The sequence below is a fragment of the Dermacentor variabilis genome, chromosome 10 (assembly GCF_050947875.1).
Source record: "Dermacentor variabilis isolate Ectoservices chromosome 10, ASM5094787v1, whole genome shotgun sequence".
NCBI classification, from domain to species: domain Eukaryota; kingdom Metazoa; phylum Arthropoda; class Arachnida; order Ixodida; family Ixodidae; genus Dermacentor; species Dermacentor variabilis.
The window spans coordinates 51,039,079-51,060,206 of record NC_134577.1 but is presented as its reverse complement, the minus strand read 5'-3'; the positions used below and the strand labels follow the sequence as shown (position 1 = coordinate 51,060,206).

The window sequence follows — 21,128 nt, the reverse complement described above, 5'->3', positions numbered from 1 at the left end:
CGCTGCGTACCCGTGTCATGCTCTCGCCAGGTAACAACGCAGAATGCCGTCAGATTTGGAACGTGTCTTCAGGAAGCAGGTTTTCTTTGCCGTCGGCGTCTAGCCAAGAACATCAGTCAAGATTAAAACAAGATTAGTGTTTGTTAGGCATCTAAAATTATTTTACATTAGCTTTGCTCCACCCGTTTGGAGACGATGCAGCGGTGATGGAAGCCGTATATCTGTCCTGCGTCCAGAATCTGAGCACGCTCACAAAAACGAAGCTGCCGTTCAGGTACCGGAACGAATTCCTGCCAGAGGAGTCGGGTCACGTGGCCGAGACGGTCGTCGCGGACGTTCGCCGAGCCCTGGAACGCCGCGTTCGCAGTTGGAGTCGATACGACGGCAACGTCACCATCGTCGGCGACTGGTACTCCACGCGAACAGCGCTCAAGTACCTGCACGAAGAGGGCAGCGCCAACGCCCGCGCCGGGACCCGGCAAACGAGTGCGTCACCGTTTCCCCTGATCTCGGAATACTGCAGCTCAGCTGTGCATCCGTAATGGTAACAGCGCGAACAAGACGGCGACCTGAGCCCTTTCACGTCCTGTGCCCTTTCACGGAGTGAAAGGGCACAGGACGTGAAAGGGCTCAGGACGGTTCAGGACGGCTCAGGACGTGAAAGGGCTCAGGACGGCTCAGGACGAAAGGGCTCAGGACGTGAAAGGGCTCAGGACGGGCTCCTGTGCCCTTTCACGGAGTGAAAGGGCACAGGACGAGCGCTCGTCCTTTCACTCCGTCGCCATCTTGCTCGCGCTGTTACCATTACGAATGTATATCAACTCGGCCAACTTTCCACTTTAATACAGCTATGCAATCGCAATGGCATTATGCATTCTACGCGGTAATATATTTAACTTGAACGGCCGCGGAGGCCCATTGGCTTAGCCATTCTGCTGCCAAGTTCGTGGTCGCGGATTTGATTCACACGCCTGGCGGCCACATCTCGGGAGTTGCAGAATGTAAGACCCCCCTTGCAGCTAGATTTAGGTGCACGTCGGAGAATCCTGTGTGCTGGCAACTGCTGACTCGGAGCCCCATTCTTGGTTCGTAACATCAAAGTAACTCGGTCAATCAGTCTGGACGAGTGTGAATTATTACAAATTTGGTGCCAACGCCTGCGCAATCGCTTTGGTAACGCCTGCACGACCCCGCCATATCATATCAAAAGCCATGTCAGAAACTGTCGTACGGTTTTATGAGGCTCATTGCCAAACCAACTACGTAATAAATAGTTATGCAAAGTATAATTGAATTTTTTATTAGAAATATAGTTATGTCTGTTGGGGCACGAAAGAAACGCGAAAATTTGGGTTCAGAGAAAATCTGCGACACAGAATTGAAATACCTCTAGCGCTCACAAAAAATACAAATAAAACAAATAAAAGTCACCAAATTAGTAGCATGTCTCCTCCTGATTCTTGTTTTTGTCTGATCTTGTCCATCTGACACATAATTAAAATTTCTAGGTTGTTATGAAGCACCATGACTGTAGCTGCAGACCTTCACATTGAGCGGCTGGTGAATCGCACGAAAAGATTTTACTTTGTAAAGGCCATGTTCTATTGTAACTGGTTTAAAAACGCCAAATCTGTCTTTCTCCATGTTTATGAAATGACAGAGGACGTCAGATACCGTAAACACGAGAATCTGTGGTTTCGAATGTGTGCCCTTGGTTTCCCTTTGCCAACTCGTACTATTCAAGCACTTATTCTGGGTAAAACAATGTCTAACAGAGTGCCAAAATCTGTAATTGTTACCTTCCATTGTAGATACTTATGCCAGAATACCGCAGGCCCATTTTCTGCATCAATGACCAATCTTCAAAACACTTCCGGAAGCGCTTTCGTCACCGCGTCCTTCGCGCACGGTGACTTTCGTGCATTGATTCCCGATAACTTATGTTTCCCTCACCTTCGGACTCCGATCTTTTGCCAAAACTACACCGGCAATTTGCTATTCATTTAACCCACAAGAAACGCCAGGCTAGTGTAAAACATGTTTTAAACGTAGTGCGTCTCCGTTCTGAGAGTTTGTTTAACACAGGTGGAAACACGCTGTAAATGTTTTTGAAGCCTTATTAGTTCTTTGAACATGAAGTTAACGTAAGGAAAAGTAAGAAATGCACACAATCCGATAAATTTCTTTTGTTATGCATTGGACCGCTGCTTTTCCTAGTAGACATTAATGATATAACCGCATGCACTGACGATAGCGTAAATATTAAATTGTTCGCGGGTGGCTGCTTATACATTACAAGGTGATTCACCATACTAATGACGAAGTAATCCCGAACAAGAGACTTACTGCGATTTCTGAACAGTGCGATACCTGGGACATGAAACCTAATGAAGAAAAACAGTTTTTTTGCGCATAAACAACAATAAAACATATTCTGCCATATCAATACACTATTAACCAATCAGCAGTCACTGAAACCGACTCTTTTGAATATTTAGATGTAACAATCAACAATCGCTTGAACTGGTCACAACGCATCAATAATGCTTGTGCGTCTGCTCGGCGTAAATTCGGTCTGCTAAGGAACACGCTGAAACTCTCACCTCCACCCGTGAAACTCAACGTTCAACACACTGGTAAGGTCGAGATTAGAATATGCTTGCGTCGTCTGGGACCCTTTCACGAAAATAAACATTAACAGACGGGAAAACAAACAGACTTGCCGCCCGCTTCATATTTAATTGCTCTGCAGGTTGTGACTGCCCATCTCATTTGATGAACGAAAATACCATTGCCATCCTGGAATCCCGAAGAAAGGTAGCACGTCTAAAATTGCTTTCGCGCCTCTGGAAATGTTACAACTTGATCATTCATCCTATCTCCATTCCCTATCAGCCAGACCTACTAGGAATCATAATTCCGGCAAGATAACCCATATTTTTGCGGGCACTAACTGCCTCGAGTTTTCCTTTTTTTTTTTTCAATAGCAATCAACGAATGCAACTCCCTGGCAGCCGATGTATTTCTGTCCAAAAACGTACCATATGCCACGGAAAAACTGCATTTGTTGTAAAAGTAGTTGCGTATGCTTGCTTTAGTGCATGTTATCCTGCGCGTCAAGAAGGATGTTGTCTATCCTCGCTGCGTTAAGCTTGATAAGTCTGCATTGCTTGTTGCAAATCTTTCTTCCCTCTTACTTTTTCCACAAAAATTCTCATTTCTACTTTACGCTCTTCCTTGCACTGTACATTGATGTTTTTATTATGACAACGTTTTTTTCTGTTTATTATTATTTTTTCCTTCTCCTTAGGATGTTTGTATTTCGCATCAATACTGTGTAAACAAATGCACTCCTGCCTGGGCCACATGTTGGCCTGCAGTATTCTGTAATAAAATAATAAAACCCACCCGCATCTTAAGTTTTGATTTCGCAGACAGTGGGTGGGGTGGGATGCTTTCCTTGGCTTGGTTATGTGTTGCCGTCTTATGGCTGTGATTATATATATATATATATATATATATATATATATATATATATATATATATATATATATATATATATATATATATATATATATATATATAATCATCAGGAAGTGTTTCGGAAATTTGTAATTGATGAGGAAAGTGCCTGCGGTATTCTGGTACACGTATTTAACTGGATACGCTGGAAGGAAACAACTGTATATTTTGGCACTCTGTCAGGCATTGTCTGACATGACGAGCTTTCGAGCGATTAGCGCGGTGCAAAATATTCGCGGTTTCGCTTCGACGGGGTGTTTAAACTGTGTTCCTTGACGTCGTTGTCTCTAAAGGCGGACCCCAGCCAGACATGGGCAAGTCGCTGGTGGGCAACTGGCGTCTGCTTCCGCGGGATGCTCTGTCCGACCCGACACTCAGTCGGCTGTCGAGTGCCATTGAGAAGCTCCGGCTATACGTGCTCCAAAACGGCAGCGAACCGCAGGGACCGGACCTGTCCCTGTTGCCGTACGCGTTCAGCTTTCCATACTTCGACGCGAAGGCCTCGGCCGCCTTCAACTACGCCGGAGTGGGTAGCCTTGTTGCGCAGGGGCTCGGCGAGTTGTTCCTGGACGCTTACTCCAAGTCCAAAATAGACCCCGCCGTCAAGACGTACCTGAAGTGCATGCAGGGCAGCTCTCCGTCTTTGGTGAGTGCGGAATGAACTTTCAGCGAGGGTTACCTAACAGCTGCCACGAGTGTAAACCGCTCGAATCGGTGATCGTAACATTTGCATACCTTGCACGCGCCGCTGCTCTCTGCATAGTATATACGAACGGAGAGACGGCAGATAGAGGCGAAAAAAAAAAAGAAAACAGCGCATCTGTGCGACCTTGTAGAATCAGAATGTGATTCCATGAGAAGAAGAAGAAGGAGGAAAACTTTACTAAAAAGAATGGTCCGGCATCTTTGATTGTGGTGGCCTCAGGTAGCGGCTCGAAGTCCGTGGACTCGGGTGGCGTCTTCGGCTTGCTGAAGATGCCGCCCGAGACGCCGCCCGTTGCACGCAGTAAATGGAAGTTCAGAAATCATTTGCAACAATTGTAGTTGGGTCTGAAACGTTAAGCCTGCTTGACTCATCACCTATAGCATATTTCCGCCGAACGTGAGCTCAATGCACCGTACAGTTCTTCTAGGAATCTGGGAACGGCCGTATGGCGCTTTGTAGAAATTGTTAACATTTTCTACAAATCCCGTAATCACCTGACGCGCTGGAAACTTTGCCCGCCCATCACGCATAATACACTCCCTGTTCACGTTGAGTTATTTGAGAACATCTGGAAAAATTCCTTCGTGGGTCTTAAAATACGCTTGTTGGCTGTGGAACGCTTGAACAGGTAATCTTTACAAAGCTGTAAGTTACGCAAGCAAACCTTTCATCGTACGTTACCCAGAACACGTTTCCTTCTTTAGCAAAATATAAACCTACTTCACGCCTCGCATATAACGCACGAATAGAGGAAGAAATCGAGTATTCGGAAATTTCGAAAGTTCGTATTTACCCTATACACACTTCAAGCTTTCATTACTCGTTATCCGTAATAACGTGGCCTCAATTCTCTCGAAGTGAACAATTCCTCGCATTTTCCCTTCCGTTCTTCCTGAGTAACGGGAGAACCGGTACGTGTTTCACGTAACGATGTTAAACAGGCATCGAACAATCGTTCAGCAATTACAGCTTAGCTCTTAATGAGGCCGCACACTTCATAATTTGCCCGCGCGTTGACCGTAACATGTCTCACGCACACACGTGAGCAATAGTACACGGACCACAGGGTCTCCGAAAAAAACTAAATTTCTTTGCATTTAACATGCATAAACTGAAATTGACGAGTACATTGGAAATTTCGCAATGCCAAGTCTGGACTGCAGTCCTCAATGTCAAAATTGCGTTCACAGGCAGAGGAAAAAAAAATCGGCTTTATCGCGAAATCCCTGGTCCGTATACTTTTGCTCACGGGTGTACCTACTAACGTACACGCAATGAATAATCTACATTTTTCAGGGGATCGTGAATAGACGCGGGCAACGTTTTCGGGCATTTCTAGTCGCACAAGAACCATTGCTGCAATAGTTTATCCACTGCCGTATGTGGGGATGGATGCCACGCCCCAATGTAAACATGCATTGCAACCGAACCCGCAAGCCATGGAAGTTACACGCATCGTTCGCAATTCGTGCGGGATTGTTCGTCACTCGCCGCCGTTCCGAGGGATGAACGTCAGCGCCAGAGTTGCGAAGTGGGGCTTTTCATTCCATCCACTCCATTCCGGAGAGTTGAGATTCCCATAATTCCACTCCTTCTAACTCCTCGGCATGCTTAAAGTTGGATCATTCCCACTCCTGCAGTGGCTTATAGTAAATAAATTCCGTTCCTCCAAGTTTAATAAGTGTGAAACAATTTCTCTATAATTGCTTAACACTTGAGCCTTTGCGTGTGTAGTAAGTGAAAAGCATACTTTGAGTGTCTTAACAACGTTTCAAATAATGATCCGTACTATTTCGTCGCAAAAGAAGCAAACGCGCTCAGTGCATTTTGCCTTCGCAGTGCGTTGTTGCCTGTAATCTCAAATATCTACTCTTATTGACAGTAGATACGTGTGCTCGGTGCGCAGGTTGAAGTCTCGAATAAGTGGCGTTATTACAAAATGCGTTCAGTTGTTGCGACCATAATACACGCATATCTACAAAACATGCCAGTTTCGGGAAAATGGACCAGCAGCTTCTCATGTGGTGCCTTTTTTTTTCGAAGTTCCTCCCACCTGAGAACAAGTGAATAAAAAGAAAAAGAAAAAAGCAAAGGCACAGTCACTTCTTCAAATTAATAACAAAAAATAAAAGAAAGCTCTATAGTGACTGACGCCTTCATAAGCACTTTCGTTTCGTGGTGTTTACACAGCTTTTCTTATATTTAGGATTAAGCCTAATGTTTTCTTTAGCCAAATAATTTTAGACAACAAGGTGCAGCGATCTGGCAAATACTATTAGCCTACAGCTACCCACTCGTGACCGCTGAAGTTAGCGTCAAATGAGCTGCTCACACGCTTGGCGGTTCATGACAACATCGCACGCGGCGATACAAGCAAGGTTTGCCTTCCAAATAAAATCCATCCGCCATATCCAAAAATCAGCACTACTTATGCAACAGTATTTATTCGAGTAAAGCAAAGTACAAAATAATATTGCATCGGTGTGCGTGTCGTGCCTCCAGCCAGATTATTCTGTCGCTTATATGGCTAAAATAAAAGCGAAACACATTCACATATTTTTCTTAAAGACGCTATTATTTGTTTAAACTTCACTAGCATTTTAACGGCCACCATATTTTCTAGCACACCTCTCTGACCACCTGTTATCTCGCCCTCTCAGTCCTATACAGTGTCGAATCGCTTGCTCTTGCTACAATAATTCTCCACAACTAAAAGATGCTGTCTTTAATCTCACTTCAACATTGCAACGCAGAAAGGCTTCTGGGTCTTCGGAAATGCAGAATACTGTGTCGCTTATCTTTATCGTGACTGAGGTAGTCACCTATTGGTAGATACCGGAAGGTACGGTTTTGAGTAAGTATTGAGAAATTTAATAAAATTGACCTAGTCTACTTTATTATAATCCGAAAATTCACCCTCTTTGAAGTCTCGCTTAAAATCACATTTAGTGCTCCATGAATATCTGCCCATTCCATTCCAACTTCACCCCAGAATCCCGGGCTCTCATTCCATTCCCATTGCATCTTCCCGACTGATGCCGTGACCCCATTTCCGTTCCATCCCGGGTGTTTAATATGGTGGAATGGTACCGGAATAATCGCAACTCCGGTCAATGCATGTATTTCAGAGTATTTCAGATATCGCGGGAGGCAATAGAGAGATTTAGATTTTGCGCAGCCATAGATATGGTACGAAAACCGCCGGTCGTATAAAAGAATGCGGAAGGAGTAAAGAAAACAGGCTGGGCTCGGGGCTCAGGGCATGTAAACGCACTTGGTTGTGCTACTGCTAAGACAGCGCACACGGACGAAGTTGCGCATGTCGCAACATGGCCTCAGAAAAGGGGCGGCGCGTGCTGTTTTCCTAGCGCTCCGACGTCTCGGAGACCATCATTGCAAAAGAGGCTTTGGGACGATGGCGGTGTCCACTACGAAACTTACGTGTTGTCGATGTAAATGCGTTAAGAGCCGGGCGAAAAGCTAAGGTAGGAGATTTTCTTTTACGCGCAAGCGGACATGCTGTCTGTGCGATTGGCGTGATTAAAGGAACACTAAAGTGAAAAATGATTTCTTCTGCATCAGTAAATTGCCATTCTACAACACCAAAAACACCGCTCTTACAACGATAAGACGTTTGGTAAGCCATAAAAAGCGCAACGACGAAATACGGGTGGCGATGCCTACTTAAGTTCCCGCACCTGGGGGCTGTGACGTCATGGATTTTGATGGCATCTTCTAGGGCCTACTAATTATATATAGCCGTACAAATTGACTACATTGTGTTCTAAAGGAACGAAATATTAAACATGGCAAGTTTCGGGAACCTTTATTCAGCCAACGCGGCCCAAATGCGAAAACATACTTTGGAATCCCTGACGTCACGCTGACGTACCGGCGCTATGGTTTCGGCGCGAAATTCAAATACTGATACTTGGACCTTCATTTCCTCATCTAATAATCAAACAACATTTTTGAAATGACTACCTGCAGGGTTCTCAAACAATGCTTCATTAGTCTAAACTGATTTATTGTTTCGCTTTAGTGTCCCTTTAAGCCGGAGGCCGCCGAACTGGGAGAGGGAAGTGAGCGCCGAAGGAGGAGGGCACCTGAAGGTGGAGAGGAGGAACGCGCACGGAGGAAGAAAGGGAGGAGCGTACGGTGAAGGGGGAGGACGCCTCCTCCCCCTTCAGGGAGAGGATGCAGCGTCCAGTCTGTCCTAGACTGGACGCTGCATAAATGAACGAGCCAGGGAACACAAACTAAATCTAATGAAAGATGGCGTGGCACATTTGCCTGCGCACTGCAAGGCCTGCATGTGCAAACCGCGGTTTTCTGAGATTAGGATTCTTGGCAGAAGTAGATTTCAAACAGCACGTGAGCTGATGGAAGCCTACTATATAAAAAGAAAGGAACAAATTGCATTAGTGATACATCTATCGTGCTCTATAAATCAGAAACAAGATTGTTTGACCGCTGGGTAACGTAGATCTGTGAACAGCCAGCGCATGCATGTATGTATATATATATTCTTGGGGCACAGCCCAAAATAAATCAGTTGGAAGTGCCGCCTGTGTTGTCTTTATGTGTCTTCCTTTTGTGAGTGTTCAATTGCGGCAAAAAACATGTCTTTTAGGCGGAACGTCGTGGAGGAGGAGGTTCGGCAGAGGCGCGTTGGGTTCACCGCCTCTGGCAATTATTACCACCGTGGTTGCTACGGACTCTGTGTGCGCTATGAATGTACCGGGTTGATCTGGCGGTCGAGAGGCTGAGTGTCTAGCAAGAAGGACGGAACAGCAACGCAAGCGGCGGCAGGCCGAGCGCGAATCGACCGACACCGAAGTTGTCAGCAAGCGCTAGGCACAAGCTGAATGAGACCGACAAAAGGCGTGGGCTAAGCGTGTCCAGGAGACTCGAGAAGAACATGCTAGGTAGCTTGCGACAACGCGGGTGTGCCAGGCAAGATGGCATAGTTTATAAACTCCGGAAAAGCACCCATATGCTTGCGCATAACCCGTGTTCACGAAGTTAAACGTCGCCATATTTCCTCTTCATTCTGGTGCCACTGGATAGCCGCAGAAGTACTTACACATGTTTCGTATCCTCATCTGTGCCATAAGCTTCTCACCACTGTTCTTGCCGTGACAAACATAATGAACGGCCCTCGTCCACGTGACATTGCAGCGTCGACGTCTTAAGCTGTGCTTTCGCCTGATTCGGCGTGGCCATTTCACCATAGCTCGTGAAACGTTTAGTGCATGTTTATTACAATAATAAAGTTGCTACCTGTGCGGTGCGTAAACCTAGATATTGTGTGAGCTTTCACGTTGCATGAGATGGAAATGACACAACTGCATGCATCGCATTTTGTTTCGCAGAGTTTATGTGACCGCTTCACGAAAACGTCGCTTCACGCAAGTTTTGAGTTGAATATGCGTAATGTTTGTCATTTTCTTCTTCACATGTCACCGGAAGACTTGTCGTACAAATGCGTCTCTTCACAGCCAATCCTGCTTCTGTATGCAGCGCGATAAAAGCAGCTGGGCTCGATACCTGGATCCCATCTCCCTGAAGACGAGCCTGGACGCTTACCGGTCGAGCAGCGGCGCGTCCGACGACAATCCTGCCAAGGGCCTGGAGTTCCTCTCTCGAGACCAGCTGTTCTTCGTGGCCGCGTGTTTCACGCGCTGCAGCGGCGGCACCTCACGCTCCGGCGGCTTCGCGCATGCGCAGTGCGACGCCGCCTTTAAGCACGTCAAAGAGTTCGCCGACGTGTTCGGCTGCCCGCCCCAGTCGCCCATGAACCCGATGCAGAGGTGCATGCTGCTGTGACCGAATGGCACTGACGACTACGACGACTTGGGTTTTGAGCGAAATGGGTCAAGTTTTGTATACTTGTGACAAATCTAAAATTCCTGTATGAACGCTATCTTCGGTACACTTCGTGCTGTCAGGAAGATAACGTTGTGCTACATTTTTTTTTGCCTTCTCATTAAGACTTGTGGTGTTTCGCAGCAGCTCATGTCGACAGCCTTTCGGACGAAATACATTCAGACTGCGGGAAGGCGTTCGTTTGTATTGTAATGAGAATTATCGTTTCCGGTCGTGTATATTGGCAGGGTTTATTTTCGGCATTAATAGTCACTTACGCAGAGAATGACTGCTCATACTTCCAAAATGTTTGCTGTGGGAAAATATTTGTCGCGTTCCTATTATCGTTTCCTTTTTTTTCTCTCTAAGTACAAGAGCTGATGTCGAAGTTAAGTAAATTAACAATGTGCTGCTTCGTCCGGTGTTTAAAGCCTGACATTAATTTTCAGCTGAGAAGGGAAATTCGTACGTCAAACACAGCATAACGTAAAGTTGCTGCGAGACTATACCACCCCCACCCCCCCCCCCTACTTCAAAAAAGGAAAGTGAAAATAAAACCAATTCCCTGAGTACACAGCTTGCACAAGATAGTCCCATTAGCACCAAGGCTAGAGTTGCGCAACGACTGCATAGCATGGCACAGCATAGCATAGCATACGCTTCTTGAAGCTGAAGTTATTGGGAAAAGTTTAGGAAAGAAGTGTGTAAACGATGAACTCATGACATTCCATACAATTAAGATACATATGTATACTTTCGCAAGAAAATGAATCCAGGTGGACTTTTACGCTGGGCCTACGTGTATGCTAGAGGGGTGTACCTGATCTCGAAGCACGCGCGATGGTTTATTTACCTGTATTTCGTGAAAATAATTTTGTTTTGGCTGGTTACAAGAACTTCATAGACAGTTGCAGTAAAGAAATGTGTTTAGAATTACACCAACATTGCTATTATTCCTCCTGGTTCCTTTCTTGCTGCCGACAAAGATTACTATGCTCTTGTCTTCTCAGACAATAAGGTAGCGAGCAGTGTTACAGTAAATTTAGATAAATAGAAACCATTTCGATAACATATGAGGATTATTCAAAAAGATGATTCATCCATAATTTATTACAAATTGGAAAATGAGTGGGAGGGAACACAAAACAACACTATGTATATTCCTATGCCATTCGAGGTGGGTTATGCAATAAAAATAAGGCAACCTAGATTGGTGAACCAGGCGTAGACATCGCATCTTGAAACGACGGAAAATTCTGACAAAAATGACACCTAGAAATCGTACAACAGGATTGTAATGCAAGAACCGACTGTCATTGGAGGAGATTTCACCAGTCTCTTGAATGTTTCAATTACCACTGAACGTAATGTTAATTGCTTTAGTCTTGAATGCCTGTATACATCGACAATCATCGCATCTAGATCTGCGTCAGTAATATATTTGCTTTGCGCGCGCCTGTGAAAGCAACAGCAAAGCCCGTATTTATTACTTGATGAAGATCAAGAGCGAAACGGAACAAGCAGAGACAATCCTGCGGAAGGCCTACAAGACGGCACTCTACCTTCCAAGAAACACACCGAACGACAAGCTGCTACAGCTAGGGATTAGCAACACCTTCGCCGAACTGCAGAAGCACAGCTTGGAGCACAGTTTCACCGACTCAGAGACACTGCTACGGGAAGAGCGATCCTGACAAGGTTAGATCGCGACCCAAGGAGGCATCTCGATCGATCCGCCGATATACCCGACGAGATCCGTAAGACCCTGCAGGTCAATCCCATTCCGAAAAACATGGATCCAAATCTCCACGCGGCCAGAAGGCAGGCGCGGGCAGATTATGTGGAAAGGCATTCAGCCAAACTAGAAAACACGGTTTTCACGGGTGCATCACTGTATCCATGCAATAGACATACAAATTACATTAAGGCAGCTTCGGTAGTGGTTGACAACGCAGGCAAGCTAATCAGCTGCGCAACTACACGTAGCTCCAGGATAGTGGAAGCGAAGGAGGTCGCTGTTGCGCTGGCAGCGGCTGAGGGCTATTGAAAAGACACATCAATGGTCATTTTACCGGATTCAAAAGAGACATGCAGGAACTACACAAAGGGTAGAATCTGCAGGGCTGCGTTAGCTATCCTCCGCAAGGCAGAACACCTCAGACACACCGCAACCCACAAACTAATCTGGATTCCGGCACACACGGGGATAGAAGGAAATGAAAGGGCAGACAGCTTGGCTCGCGAGATCACGTACCGAGTCGAGCGGCCACACGCCCTGGGACAGCACTTCACCGTGGAGATCGGCTATTCAGAGTTACTGAACTACCACAGAGGCAAGAGAATTAGATACTCCCCGGCACACAAAGCCTTAACACAGCAAGAAGCAGCTAGTTGGCGGAGGCTGCAAACGGGAACCTTCTCTAACTTATATATACTAAGCAAGATGTATCCTACACAATTTAGGAACACTTGCCCGTGGTGCGGGGCAACCCCCACGCTTTACCATATAACCTGGGAGTGTAAACGTAACTACACATTCCACCAACACAAAACCCCGAGTGCGGAGCCGTGGGAGAGCCGGCTCACCAGCTGCGAGCTCGCCGCCCAAAGGGCAATGGTGCAGCACGCAAGCGAAGCAGCGCGGCTCAGTGGAGCCCTGGACTAGGGGCCCAGCCCTGCTAAGAAGGTCAAACGTCTGCAGCGATGAAGACGAAGACCGAACGCTAAACCCTTAATGGACCAAATAAAGTTTTCTCTCTCTCTCTCTCTCTCTCTACACACTTGATAAGTAAAACCACCTCCAAAACAAACAATATTTTCCCACTAAAATGCTAATTTTGCTACCACCAGAAGGCTGCGCTGCAGAGCCTTTTTTGTTTTTGGAAGCTCCAGGATATAGCATACATCTATTTCGTGAACTACATCAGGTTTTGCTCCCATAAAGGCCCAGCGCACTTTCTAAAGTACACTGTCGTAGCGTTTCAAAGAACAAAGCGCTCTCACAAAACTTTCACAATGTATTTGCAGTGTGAAAAGATCATCTGACACGAAAAAAAAATGTAGCTGGTAGATTTTTCTTGGGCTCTAATGGGGGGGTTAAAACAGAACGAATGCTGAATGTTTTCGATTTGAGACTTGCATCAGTCAGGAAAGCCAATGAGGATCGCAAAAAATTTTAAAATTTACTGTAATATATAAAAGTACGCATATTAGATACTGAGGAGGTTAGTGGACGTATAAAAAATAAACGGCATGTTGTCGCTATTTGTGGCATAATCAACAGTCGACCAGGCGGTCAAGGATAGGCTTGAGCTTGTAAAGTCAAGTCTAGGGCAGAAGCAAGCTGACCCTCTGACCAATAGTAGGTTGTCCTGAATAGTAGGATGTCCTGTTTTTAAATCACATTAATTACTATGGGAGTTAATGTCCCCCGCTAGTAACATATCCTTTCTACGAGTAGTAATTATAGTATACAAAGGGTTCGCGTCATGAACACCTGAAGGAAAATATGCATTGGCTAGAAAAAACCGTCCGACGGGCCGGAACTCTAGTAAAGCACCTCCTTCTGGCAATTATTTCTAATACCTTTACTCAACCTGGACAGTTTGAATAGCCTGCGGGGTGTGATCCACCACAAAGGCAACATCTATCATCTTGGGCCACACAATCACTGTTAAAGTGACCCTCACCACATGTGCAGCATCGTGAAGCAGATTTACAATCGCCAGCACTATAGCCATATCACCAGAAATTACGGCATTCTAGGGGACGTGACGCCAGCGGATCGACCGTGAACACTAAAGGCGACGCTTTAATTTCCGATGGACAAGAAGCACCGGCGAAAGTCGCAATCACCGACTCCATGAGGACTCCCTTAGTATCCGGAACGTGATTTCAGCATTAAACAGCTACCACACCCGGCCACAGAGAGCTTCTCCAAGGTCTCAAGCGAACTCAGTTTCGAGTCGACGCCACACACGATACTCTTTATGCATGAAAGATGTTGTATACACGCACTCACCGGGATGGATGCAAACGAGGAACACTTGGGCAGGTCCGCTACACACGTTTGGTCTGGCGACCTGCACACTGTCTCGCCTCGACCAAACTGCCGGATACCAGTGATACTCTGGTAGTCGGGAGCCACCGCATGTAGTTGCTCCTGGACAGCCTTAGGGTTGTTCAAGCTGGCAAAGTCTCCACCCAAAGGCACCCTGCAGCGCGACGGGAGTGTTGCTCACGCACCTGCGGAGAGAGAGGCCTAGAGGTAGACCATTTTGAAGAGGGGTTGACCAAGGCGAACGCCCATGTCCAAGGGAATTCCTGGACATTAGTGCGGTCTCAAATGTGCCAAAGTAAAAGGCGTTGCTTCAACCTAAAATGAAAAAAAAAGAAGCGAACACAGTAAGCAACGAAACTAACGAAAAAAATGATCCGTTGCTTAACCATACCGGCCCAGAGTGCAAGCTAAGAGGTAGAACGGCTGCTGTCACCCCGGACAAATTCTCGACGTTATCGCTGTTGCTGTGTCGCTAGATCAGCTGGCCACCCCATTCACAGACATGTGCTAGTACTATGCGAAACGAAGAGGAACTTGAGAATGCAGGGGAAATGTAATCGAAATAATTGAAAAAGCAAACCACGTCCGTCTCAATTAATTTACTTTATCGCAGGGTATACTGTGCTAGAGAAAAATACTTGGACATCAATATTCCATATGGTCAGCTCACGCTGATTTAGACAGCCACATTCGACTCGTAAGGACTATCAGATGTCCTGGCATTAGTACCTTTATGTATTGCAAAAGTTTATGATAGTGTCGAACATGGAATCTTTATTTCAAGATAAGCAAGTTGCGCTGTTCCAGACTAGATAGTGGCCTGGATACAAGAGTTCCTTTCGGATTACGAATATTTTTTGTTGCAAGCATGGGGTGACGTCAGGTATAAATAAACATACGAGAGGCATATGCCACAGGGATTACGTTCTTTCACCCCATTTGTTGAATAATTTGTTATCTTCTCTCCCAATTCATCAGGATGTGCAACTAGGCTGATGATGTACAACTAGGCAACCTGTAGGTAAACTCTCCTAAGTAACGAAAAACCTAAGAAACGACAAAGATCGAAAGCGGAGATCAGATGGAATTCGCGGAACAGTCAAAACTTATCAACAAGGCGAAAATAAGTGATATTCGAAATTACAACGCGAGTAAGACTGAGGAAGCAGTAAAAAAAATGGGCGCAGCATGAAATCAATGAGAAGACAACTAGGCGTAGGACAAGATGTATGTATTGAAAGATAAACAGGGTAATATCATCAGCAATTTCGAAGATGTAGTAAAAGCAGCGGAAGAATTTTATAATGACCAGTACAGTACCCAGAGCAGCCACGATACATTCATTGATGCAGTAATGAACAGGTTACAGAGACTCCTATAACCAGCGACGAAGTTAGAAGGGCCTTGTAAGACATGAAACAGGGAAAAGCGGCAGGAGATGGAATACCAGTCGATTTAATCAAACATGGAGGAGACATAATGCTTGAAAAACTGGCGGCACTTTATACGAAATGTCTATCGGCTTCCAAGGTCTCAGAGAACTGGAAGAAGGCCAACATTATACTACACAAAAAGGGAGACGTTAAAGAATTGAAAAATTATAGGCCCATTAGCTTACTTCCAGTATTATAGGAAATATTCACTAAGATAATCTCCAATATAATAAGGGCAACACTGGACTTCAGTCAACCAAGGGAACAGGCTGGTTCCAGGAATGGATACTCTACAATGGCTCACATCCATGTAATCAATCAGGCTGATCGAGCAATCCAGAGTGCAATCAGCCTCTCTATATGGCTTTCATAGATTACAAAACGAAAAAGGGAAGAAAAACGCAGTCGAGGAGGACAGAAGACTAGGTGGGGTGATGAAATTAGGAAATTTGCAGGCGCAAGATGGAATCGGTTGGCGCAGGACAGAGGTAATTGGAGATCGCTGGGAGAGGTCTTCGTCCTGCAGTGGGCATAAAATAGACTGATGATGAACTTTCGACGATAACCATATGCCTATAAATTGGACACTTCCATTGTACTCACGTTTGGCTGATGCTCATTCGATCTTTACTTAACGCTGTTAACGCAAGATGTGACTGCTATGGTATGACTAAGCCTAGGGAATGAAAGAGAAAGGTTTAAGAAAATTATGCAGAAGACAACAATACAATTTATTTTCTATCAATACATTAGATGGACATAAGAAAAAAGAAGCAAAAGCGCTTGACGAGACTGACGAAATACTGGGACGAATTTAAATTTCTGGCTGAGTTGGCCAGCTGGCTTCGTTGAAGTTTTTGTAATGTTTTCCAGGTTTGCCTCGATACCTTTACTTTGCAGGGCTTTTCCGCACATTTTTTTTTACACGAAGCGGGCGTCGTGAAGGAGGTATTGCTTTCTTTGTAAACGAAAACTGAAGTTTCTTTTGCTGATGCATCTTTTGTACATGCTGAATCTATGATGGTCGAAGTTTGTGAGAGGTCATTTTCTGTACATATCTTATCGATTTATCGACCACCCTCATGCAACCTTTCACGATTTCTTGTAGAGGTTGGTAAATCTCTGCGGCAGTGAAGCTCGGTGGACCGATTCTGCTTTATCTGATACTTTAATATCAACATTTTATGCTCTGAAAAAGTGACTGATTATTTATCTACGTTGTCCGCTTATGGCCTGTAATGTACAATTGGAGCTCCTACTAGAGCGGAATTGCTTAATGATAGCCTAGTGCAATCTTGTTTAGATCACATAGCGGTCAGAGCTCCTAGCTGGTCATTTAGGTCATGTACTATTCTACAAAGATTGGCTGACCACTACTTTGTAGCCTGCCGTCTTGTATTACCACGCACGTCTGGAACGCCGTCGGTCGTAACTGCATCCGGACAGCGCAAATGCCTTGTCCCTATTGTTGATCAATCCAAGCTTGTTAAGCTTATAGTTTCGTTTGACTGGTTATCCTTAACCAAAGAATATTAGTCGGGCAAAGTGTATGAAATTTGCACGCAACTTTAATATTTCGAATTGCATTGCACATGGCTGATAGCTAAGCCGATAAAAAAGGGTCACTGCTGGATGAACACGGAAATTCTTGCTTCTATACCGTGGTGAGACACCTTGTGGAAACGCTGCAAAAGAATTGTCTGAGAAACAACGCACAGCGATTAGAATACAAGTCGGTAAGAAATGCAGTTGTTGCTCTTCTGCGTGGCGCCAAACGCCGTTACTTTTTTGATAAATTCCAACATTCTTCAAAACTTGTAGGCAAAACTTGGTCTTTGGTAAATCATCTCAGAGGAGTGCGTTCCAGTGAACGGTCTGTTTTCGGTGCTTTTCAGCAACTTCCCACAGCAGCGGCTGATGCTTTCAGCAGGCACTTTGTAAGGGCGTCCCTAAGAGCTGTCTCTCCATCCACAAACACTGGGTCGTTAGGGCAACCCGTACCTGCGTCAGCTTTTCTTCTGAAAATTTCAAGGGGTGATCTGGAAGAAATTATTTTCAGCTTCCGTCCTGACAAGTCCGCTGGCTATGATGGAATAACTTTACAAACTATCAGAAGGAATTTCAAGGCACTGTCAGATATTAACCTGCATATACTGAATGGCTTTTTGGAAGGTGACGAAATTCCGGAATACCTAAAAACTGCAGTTGTTTCGCCACTGCGCAAGTCAGGGTAAAAAGATAATATTGAAAACTATCGGCCACTTCCTATATTGCCGGTTATTGCTCAGGTCTTAGAAATGTTTTTCCCCACACTATGTCTTCTTGCCTTAAGAAATTTTCTATGCTGACTGATCGACAGTTTGGCTTTGCTTCAGGGCGTGGTACTGTGGCACTGCTTGAGGAATTCTCAGATGAACTGTTCTCGGCGTTCGATCAGAACGTTTTCACGTGTGCGCTGTTCTTAGATGTAACGAAGGCATTTGACATCCTGAATCATCAAATCTTGTTAAGTAACCTGTATCTTTTGGGGAATTTCGTGGGCCTTTTTACAACATTCTCGAAAATTACTTGAGCAACAGATTTCAAGTGGTCGATACCGATGATAAGGGCGTTTTTAGTTCTAAGCTGCCGCCTGAAAGCTGGAGTTCCTCAAGGGTACGTTTTATCCCCATTGTTGTTTAACATCTTCATTAATGACTTTTCTTTGGCAATTTCCAAATGTTCCGTGTCCCAGTTTGCTGACAACAGTGTGTTACTGGTAAAACATCTTTCTTACAAAACATCCACTGAAATGTTGCAAAATTATGTGTACAATGCAATGCTTTGGTTCACTAACAAGTGGCGGCGTCGTGCAACTGCTCCTCGAGATCCGGCGTGGAGAAGGCGATCAGGACGACGGGATCGCCATGGATCACCGGGATGACAGATCTGAACAGGTCGCGAAGGAGGGCGTAGTTCAGGCTGTTCTGCCTTTTACGGTACACCACGTTGCCGAGGATACCGGCGCAGTACGCCAAGTTGAGGGGCCAGACAGGTTCCGGCCGCGTCCGTAACGGCGCTTCGCACGTTAACGTGAATACCTCCAGACTGTGCAGGCTTTCGACGGCGCGCACGCACGTCGCCACGTCTACGTCGGAGCGAGCAGGATGCACCACGTCAACGTGAAGGTCCTTCACGCGCGGACAGTACGCCAAGAACGCGCAGAGCACTTGCATGTTCTCTTCGCCCTCGACCTCGACAAACACCTTGCGAAGTCCGGTCTCTTGTTTCCTACGCCCGTTCGCCACGTGCTTGATATGCCTGATCTTGATCTGTTGCTCTTCGGCATCCTCCTTGCTGTCGACGAGCGAGAATTCGAGGTGAGTCACGTTCTCCAACGACCTGAGCAGGCTGTCCAGAAGAAAGTTCGCACTGAAGGGACACGCAACACTCCTGAGAGTTTGAAGCTTTTCCAGGCCAGATATATACCACAGGATGTCTCCCGGTTTCGCGACGATGCAGTTAGATACGTTCAATTCCTGGAGGTTGCCTCGCGCTTCTTCTATGCGGAGTCTAAGCATCGCCTGTCTGGCGTTTGCGGGCAACTCGTATGACGCCATCGTGGGCTTGTGGGGGATGCAACTAGCTCAGTGAAGCGCGAGTCGGGTACTGAGCGCACCACATGGCCGCCACCGCAATATGTATGCGCTGTGTTATCACAGACCAGCCCTGCTAGGCTTGGGAGGGCGTGTCGGTATCAAAGAAACTGGGACGTAGCGTTTAAACACTATCGAGAATGCTTACGCGCTTTCGATAGTCCTTTTTTTTTTAAAGCTATCATTGGTCATAAATATTTTTGCGCGAATGACTACGCCGTTGATAATCGGCCCTGATATGCGGGAAAGCACTCGCTGTGAATTGGAGAATAATTTTGTTCATTTTTTAATTAAATTTGGCACCTTACGTGCCAAAACCAGCGCGAACCGCGTGAAAATAAATTACATCTTTACGCGCCAAAACCACGATCTGATTATGAAGCACGCAGTAGTGGGGGACTACGTATTTATTTCGACCGCTTGGGGTTCATTAACTTGCACCTAACGGACGGTACACGGGCGTTTTTGCATTTCTCCCCCATCGAAATGCGGCCGCGCGGCCGCGATGTGATCCCGCGACGTCGCGCTTAGGCCACTAAGCAACCACGGCGTGTCCGAACCGTACGAAGCAACAACCAATGCATCCTGAGAAAGCACAGGATTGCACCCGAGTGTTTTGTTTAAACAAAGTTCAGAAACAATAAAGCAAATGGACATGAGAGTGAACGAAAAGATAACTTGTCGCAGATGGGAGGCGAACCCGCATCTTCCGCAATGCGCGTGTGGTGTGTGCTTTGCGAATCAAGTTACCGCGGCGGCCATCCTACTGCCCACTTTCTGGAGTTTTTGTGGTTAGCCCTATATCTTTAAGGTTAGCCCCTATGACTCTGATCTCTACTGGCATAGCCTTTGAAACGTGGCAGCGACAACTATAGTCACCTATAGACTTGAGATATAATCCGGTATATAACACTTATAGGAGTGTTAGTCAGCGCCCCTCGAGGTCACTTCTTTCCCTGACTTCGTACGGTCGTAAGAACCAGATGCGGCAACGCTTGCGCGCTCCTATACAGCCATCACGTGAGCCGCATCCGCGGCTGCATCACAAAGCTGGGTGCAGCCGATGCTGTTCGAGAGCGATGCGCTGCATAGCCAGCGTAGTTCCGGGGACGACGTATTTAGCTTTCGTGTTTTTGCGGGTGCTTGATGCGTAGCTTGCAGCAGAAGAACCGCGTGCGCTGCGCTTTAAGCGTGAAGGTGGCACGCGCACGTGTGTGAGTATAGTGTGCGAGCGGTAAGTTCGACAGAATCTTCGGTACCGAGACCAGGAAAATGCGGCGCAGCGAGCGATGAACGTTTTTCTTTTTCAGCATGCGCGGCCTGGACAAGGATCGCAGTTTCGACGCGCCTTTATCTCTACCGTGCTATCTACGTAAAGCACGAAGTGCCCAAGTTCGTTGCACTCTTATATGGAGCCGGGATGCCGCTGAAATTGCAGCGGAGGGAACAGAATGCGTTTTGGATAGGAAGAGAAAAAAACAGAGAGCGATAAGAATGATCCAAGATGCAATTCTACATCAGGAATACGAAGTCAGTCATCAATTCAAGGCTGAGTAGCGCTATCGCCACGCTATCTTCGTTTCCGGTACAGAGCGATGTACCGATGTGTAGAGCGCGCGAGCCGCTCTGGATGGATAGATGGATGTTATGAGCGTGCCCTTTGGAACGGGGCGGTGGGTTGCGCCACCAATATCTTGCTATTATACTGCCTAATGTCCTACCTAGGTTAAAAAAAAACGAAAAAAAAACACGATGAACTCCCACAACCAAATTTCCTGACCCCTATTGTAAACCTTGCTTTTGTACGTCTCCGTTCTTTGTCGTTTCCCTACTTTTCTTCCACCAATCCTCTAATCGCCTCTTACTAATCCCTATTGCGGTCACGTTTACTGTTCCACAGCTCT

General features: G+C 46.0%; 1 protein-coding gene across 1 annotated transcript; it reads left to right on the top strand.

Moving 5' to 3' along the window:
• Window positions 1–206: 206 nt before the first annotated feature.
• LOC142559234 (endothelin-converting enzyme 1-like) lies at window positions 207–10,668 on the top strand. Its single transcript, XM_075670862.1, has 3 exons — window positions 207–486; window positions 3,816–4,168; window positions 9,752–10,668. Exons 1-3 carry the CDS (start codon window positions 207–209, stop codon window positions 10,055–10,057), a joined length of 939 nt encoding a protein of 312 aa, XP_075526977.1. The 3' UTR covers window positions 10,058–10,668.
• Window positions 10,669–21,128: the final 10,460 nt, after the last annotated feature.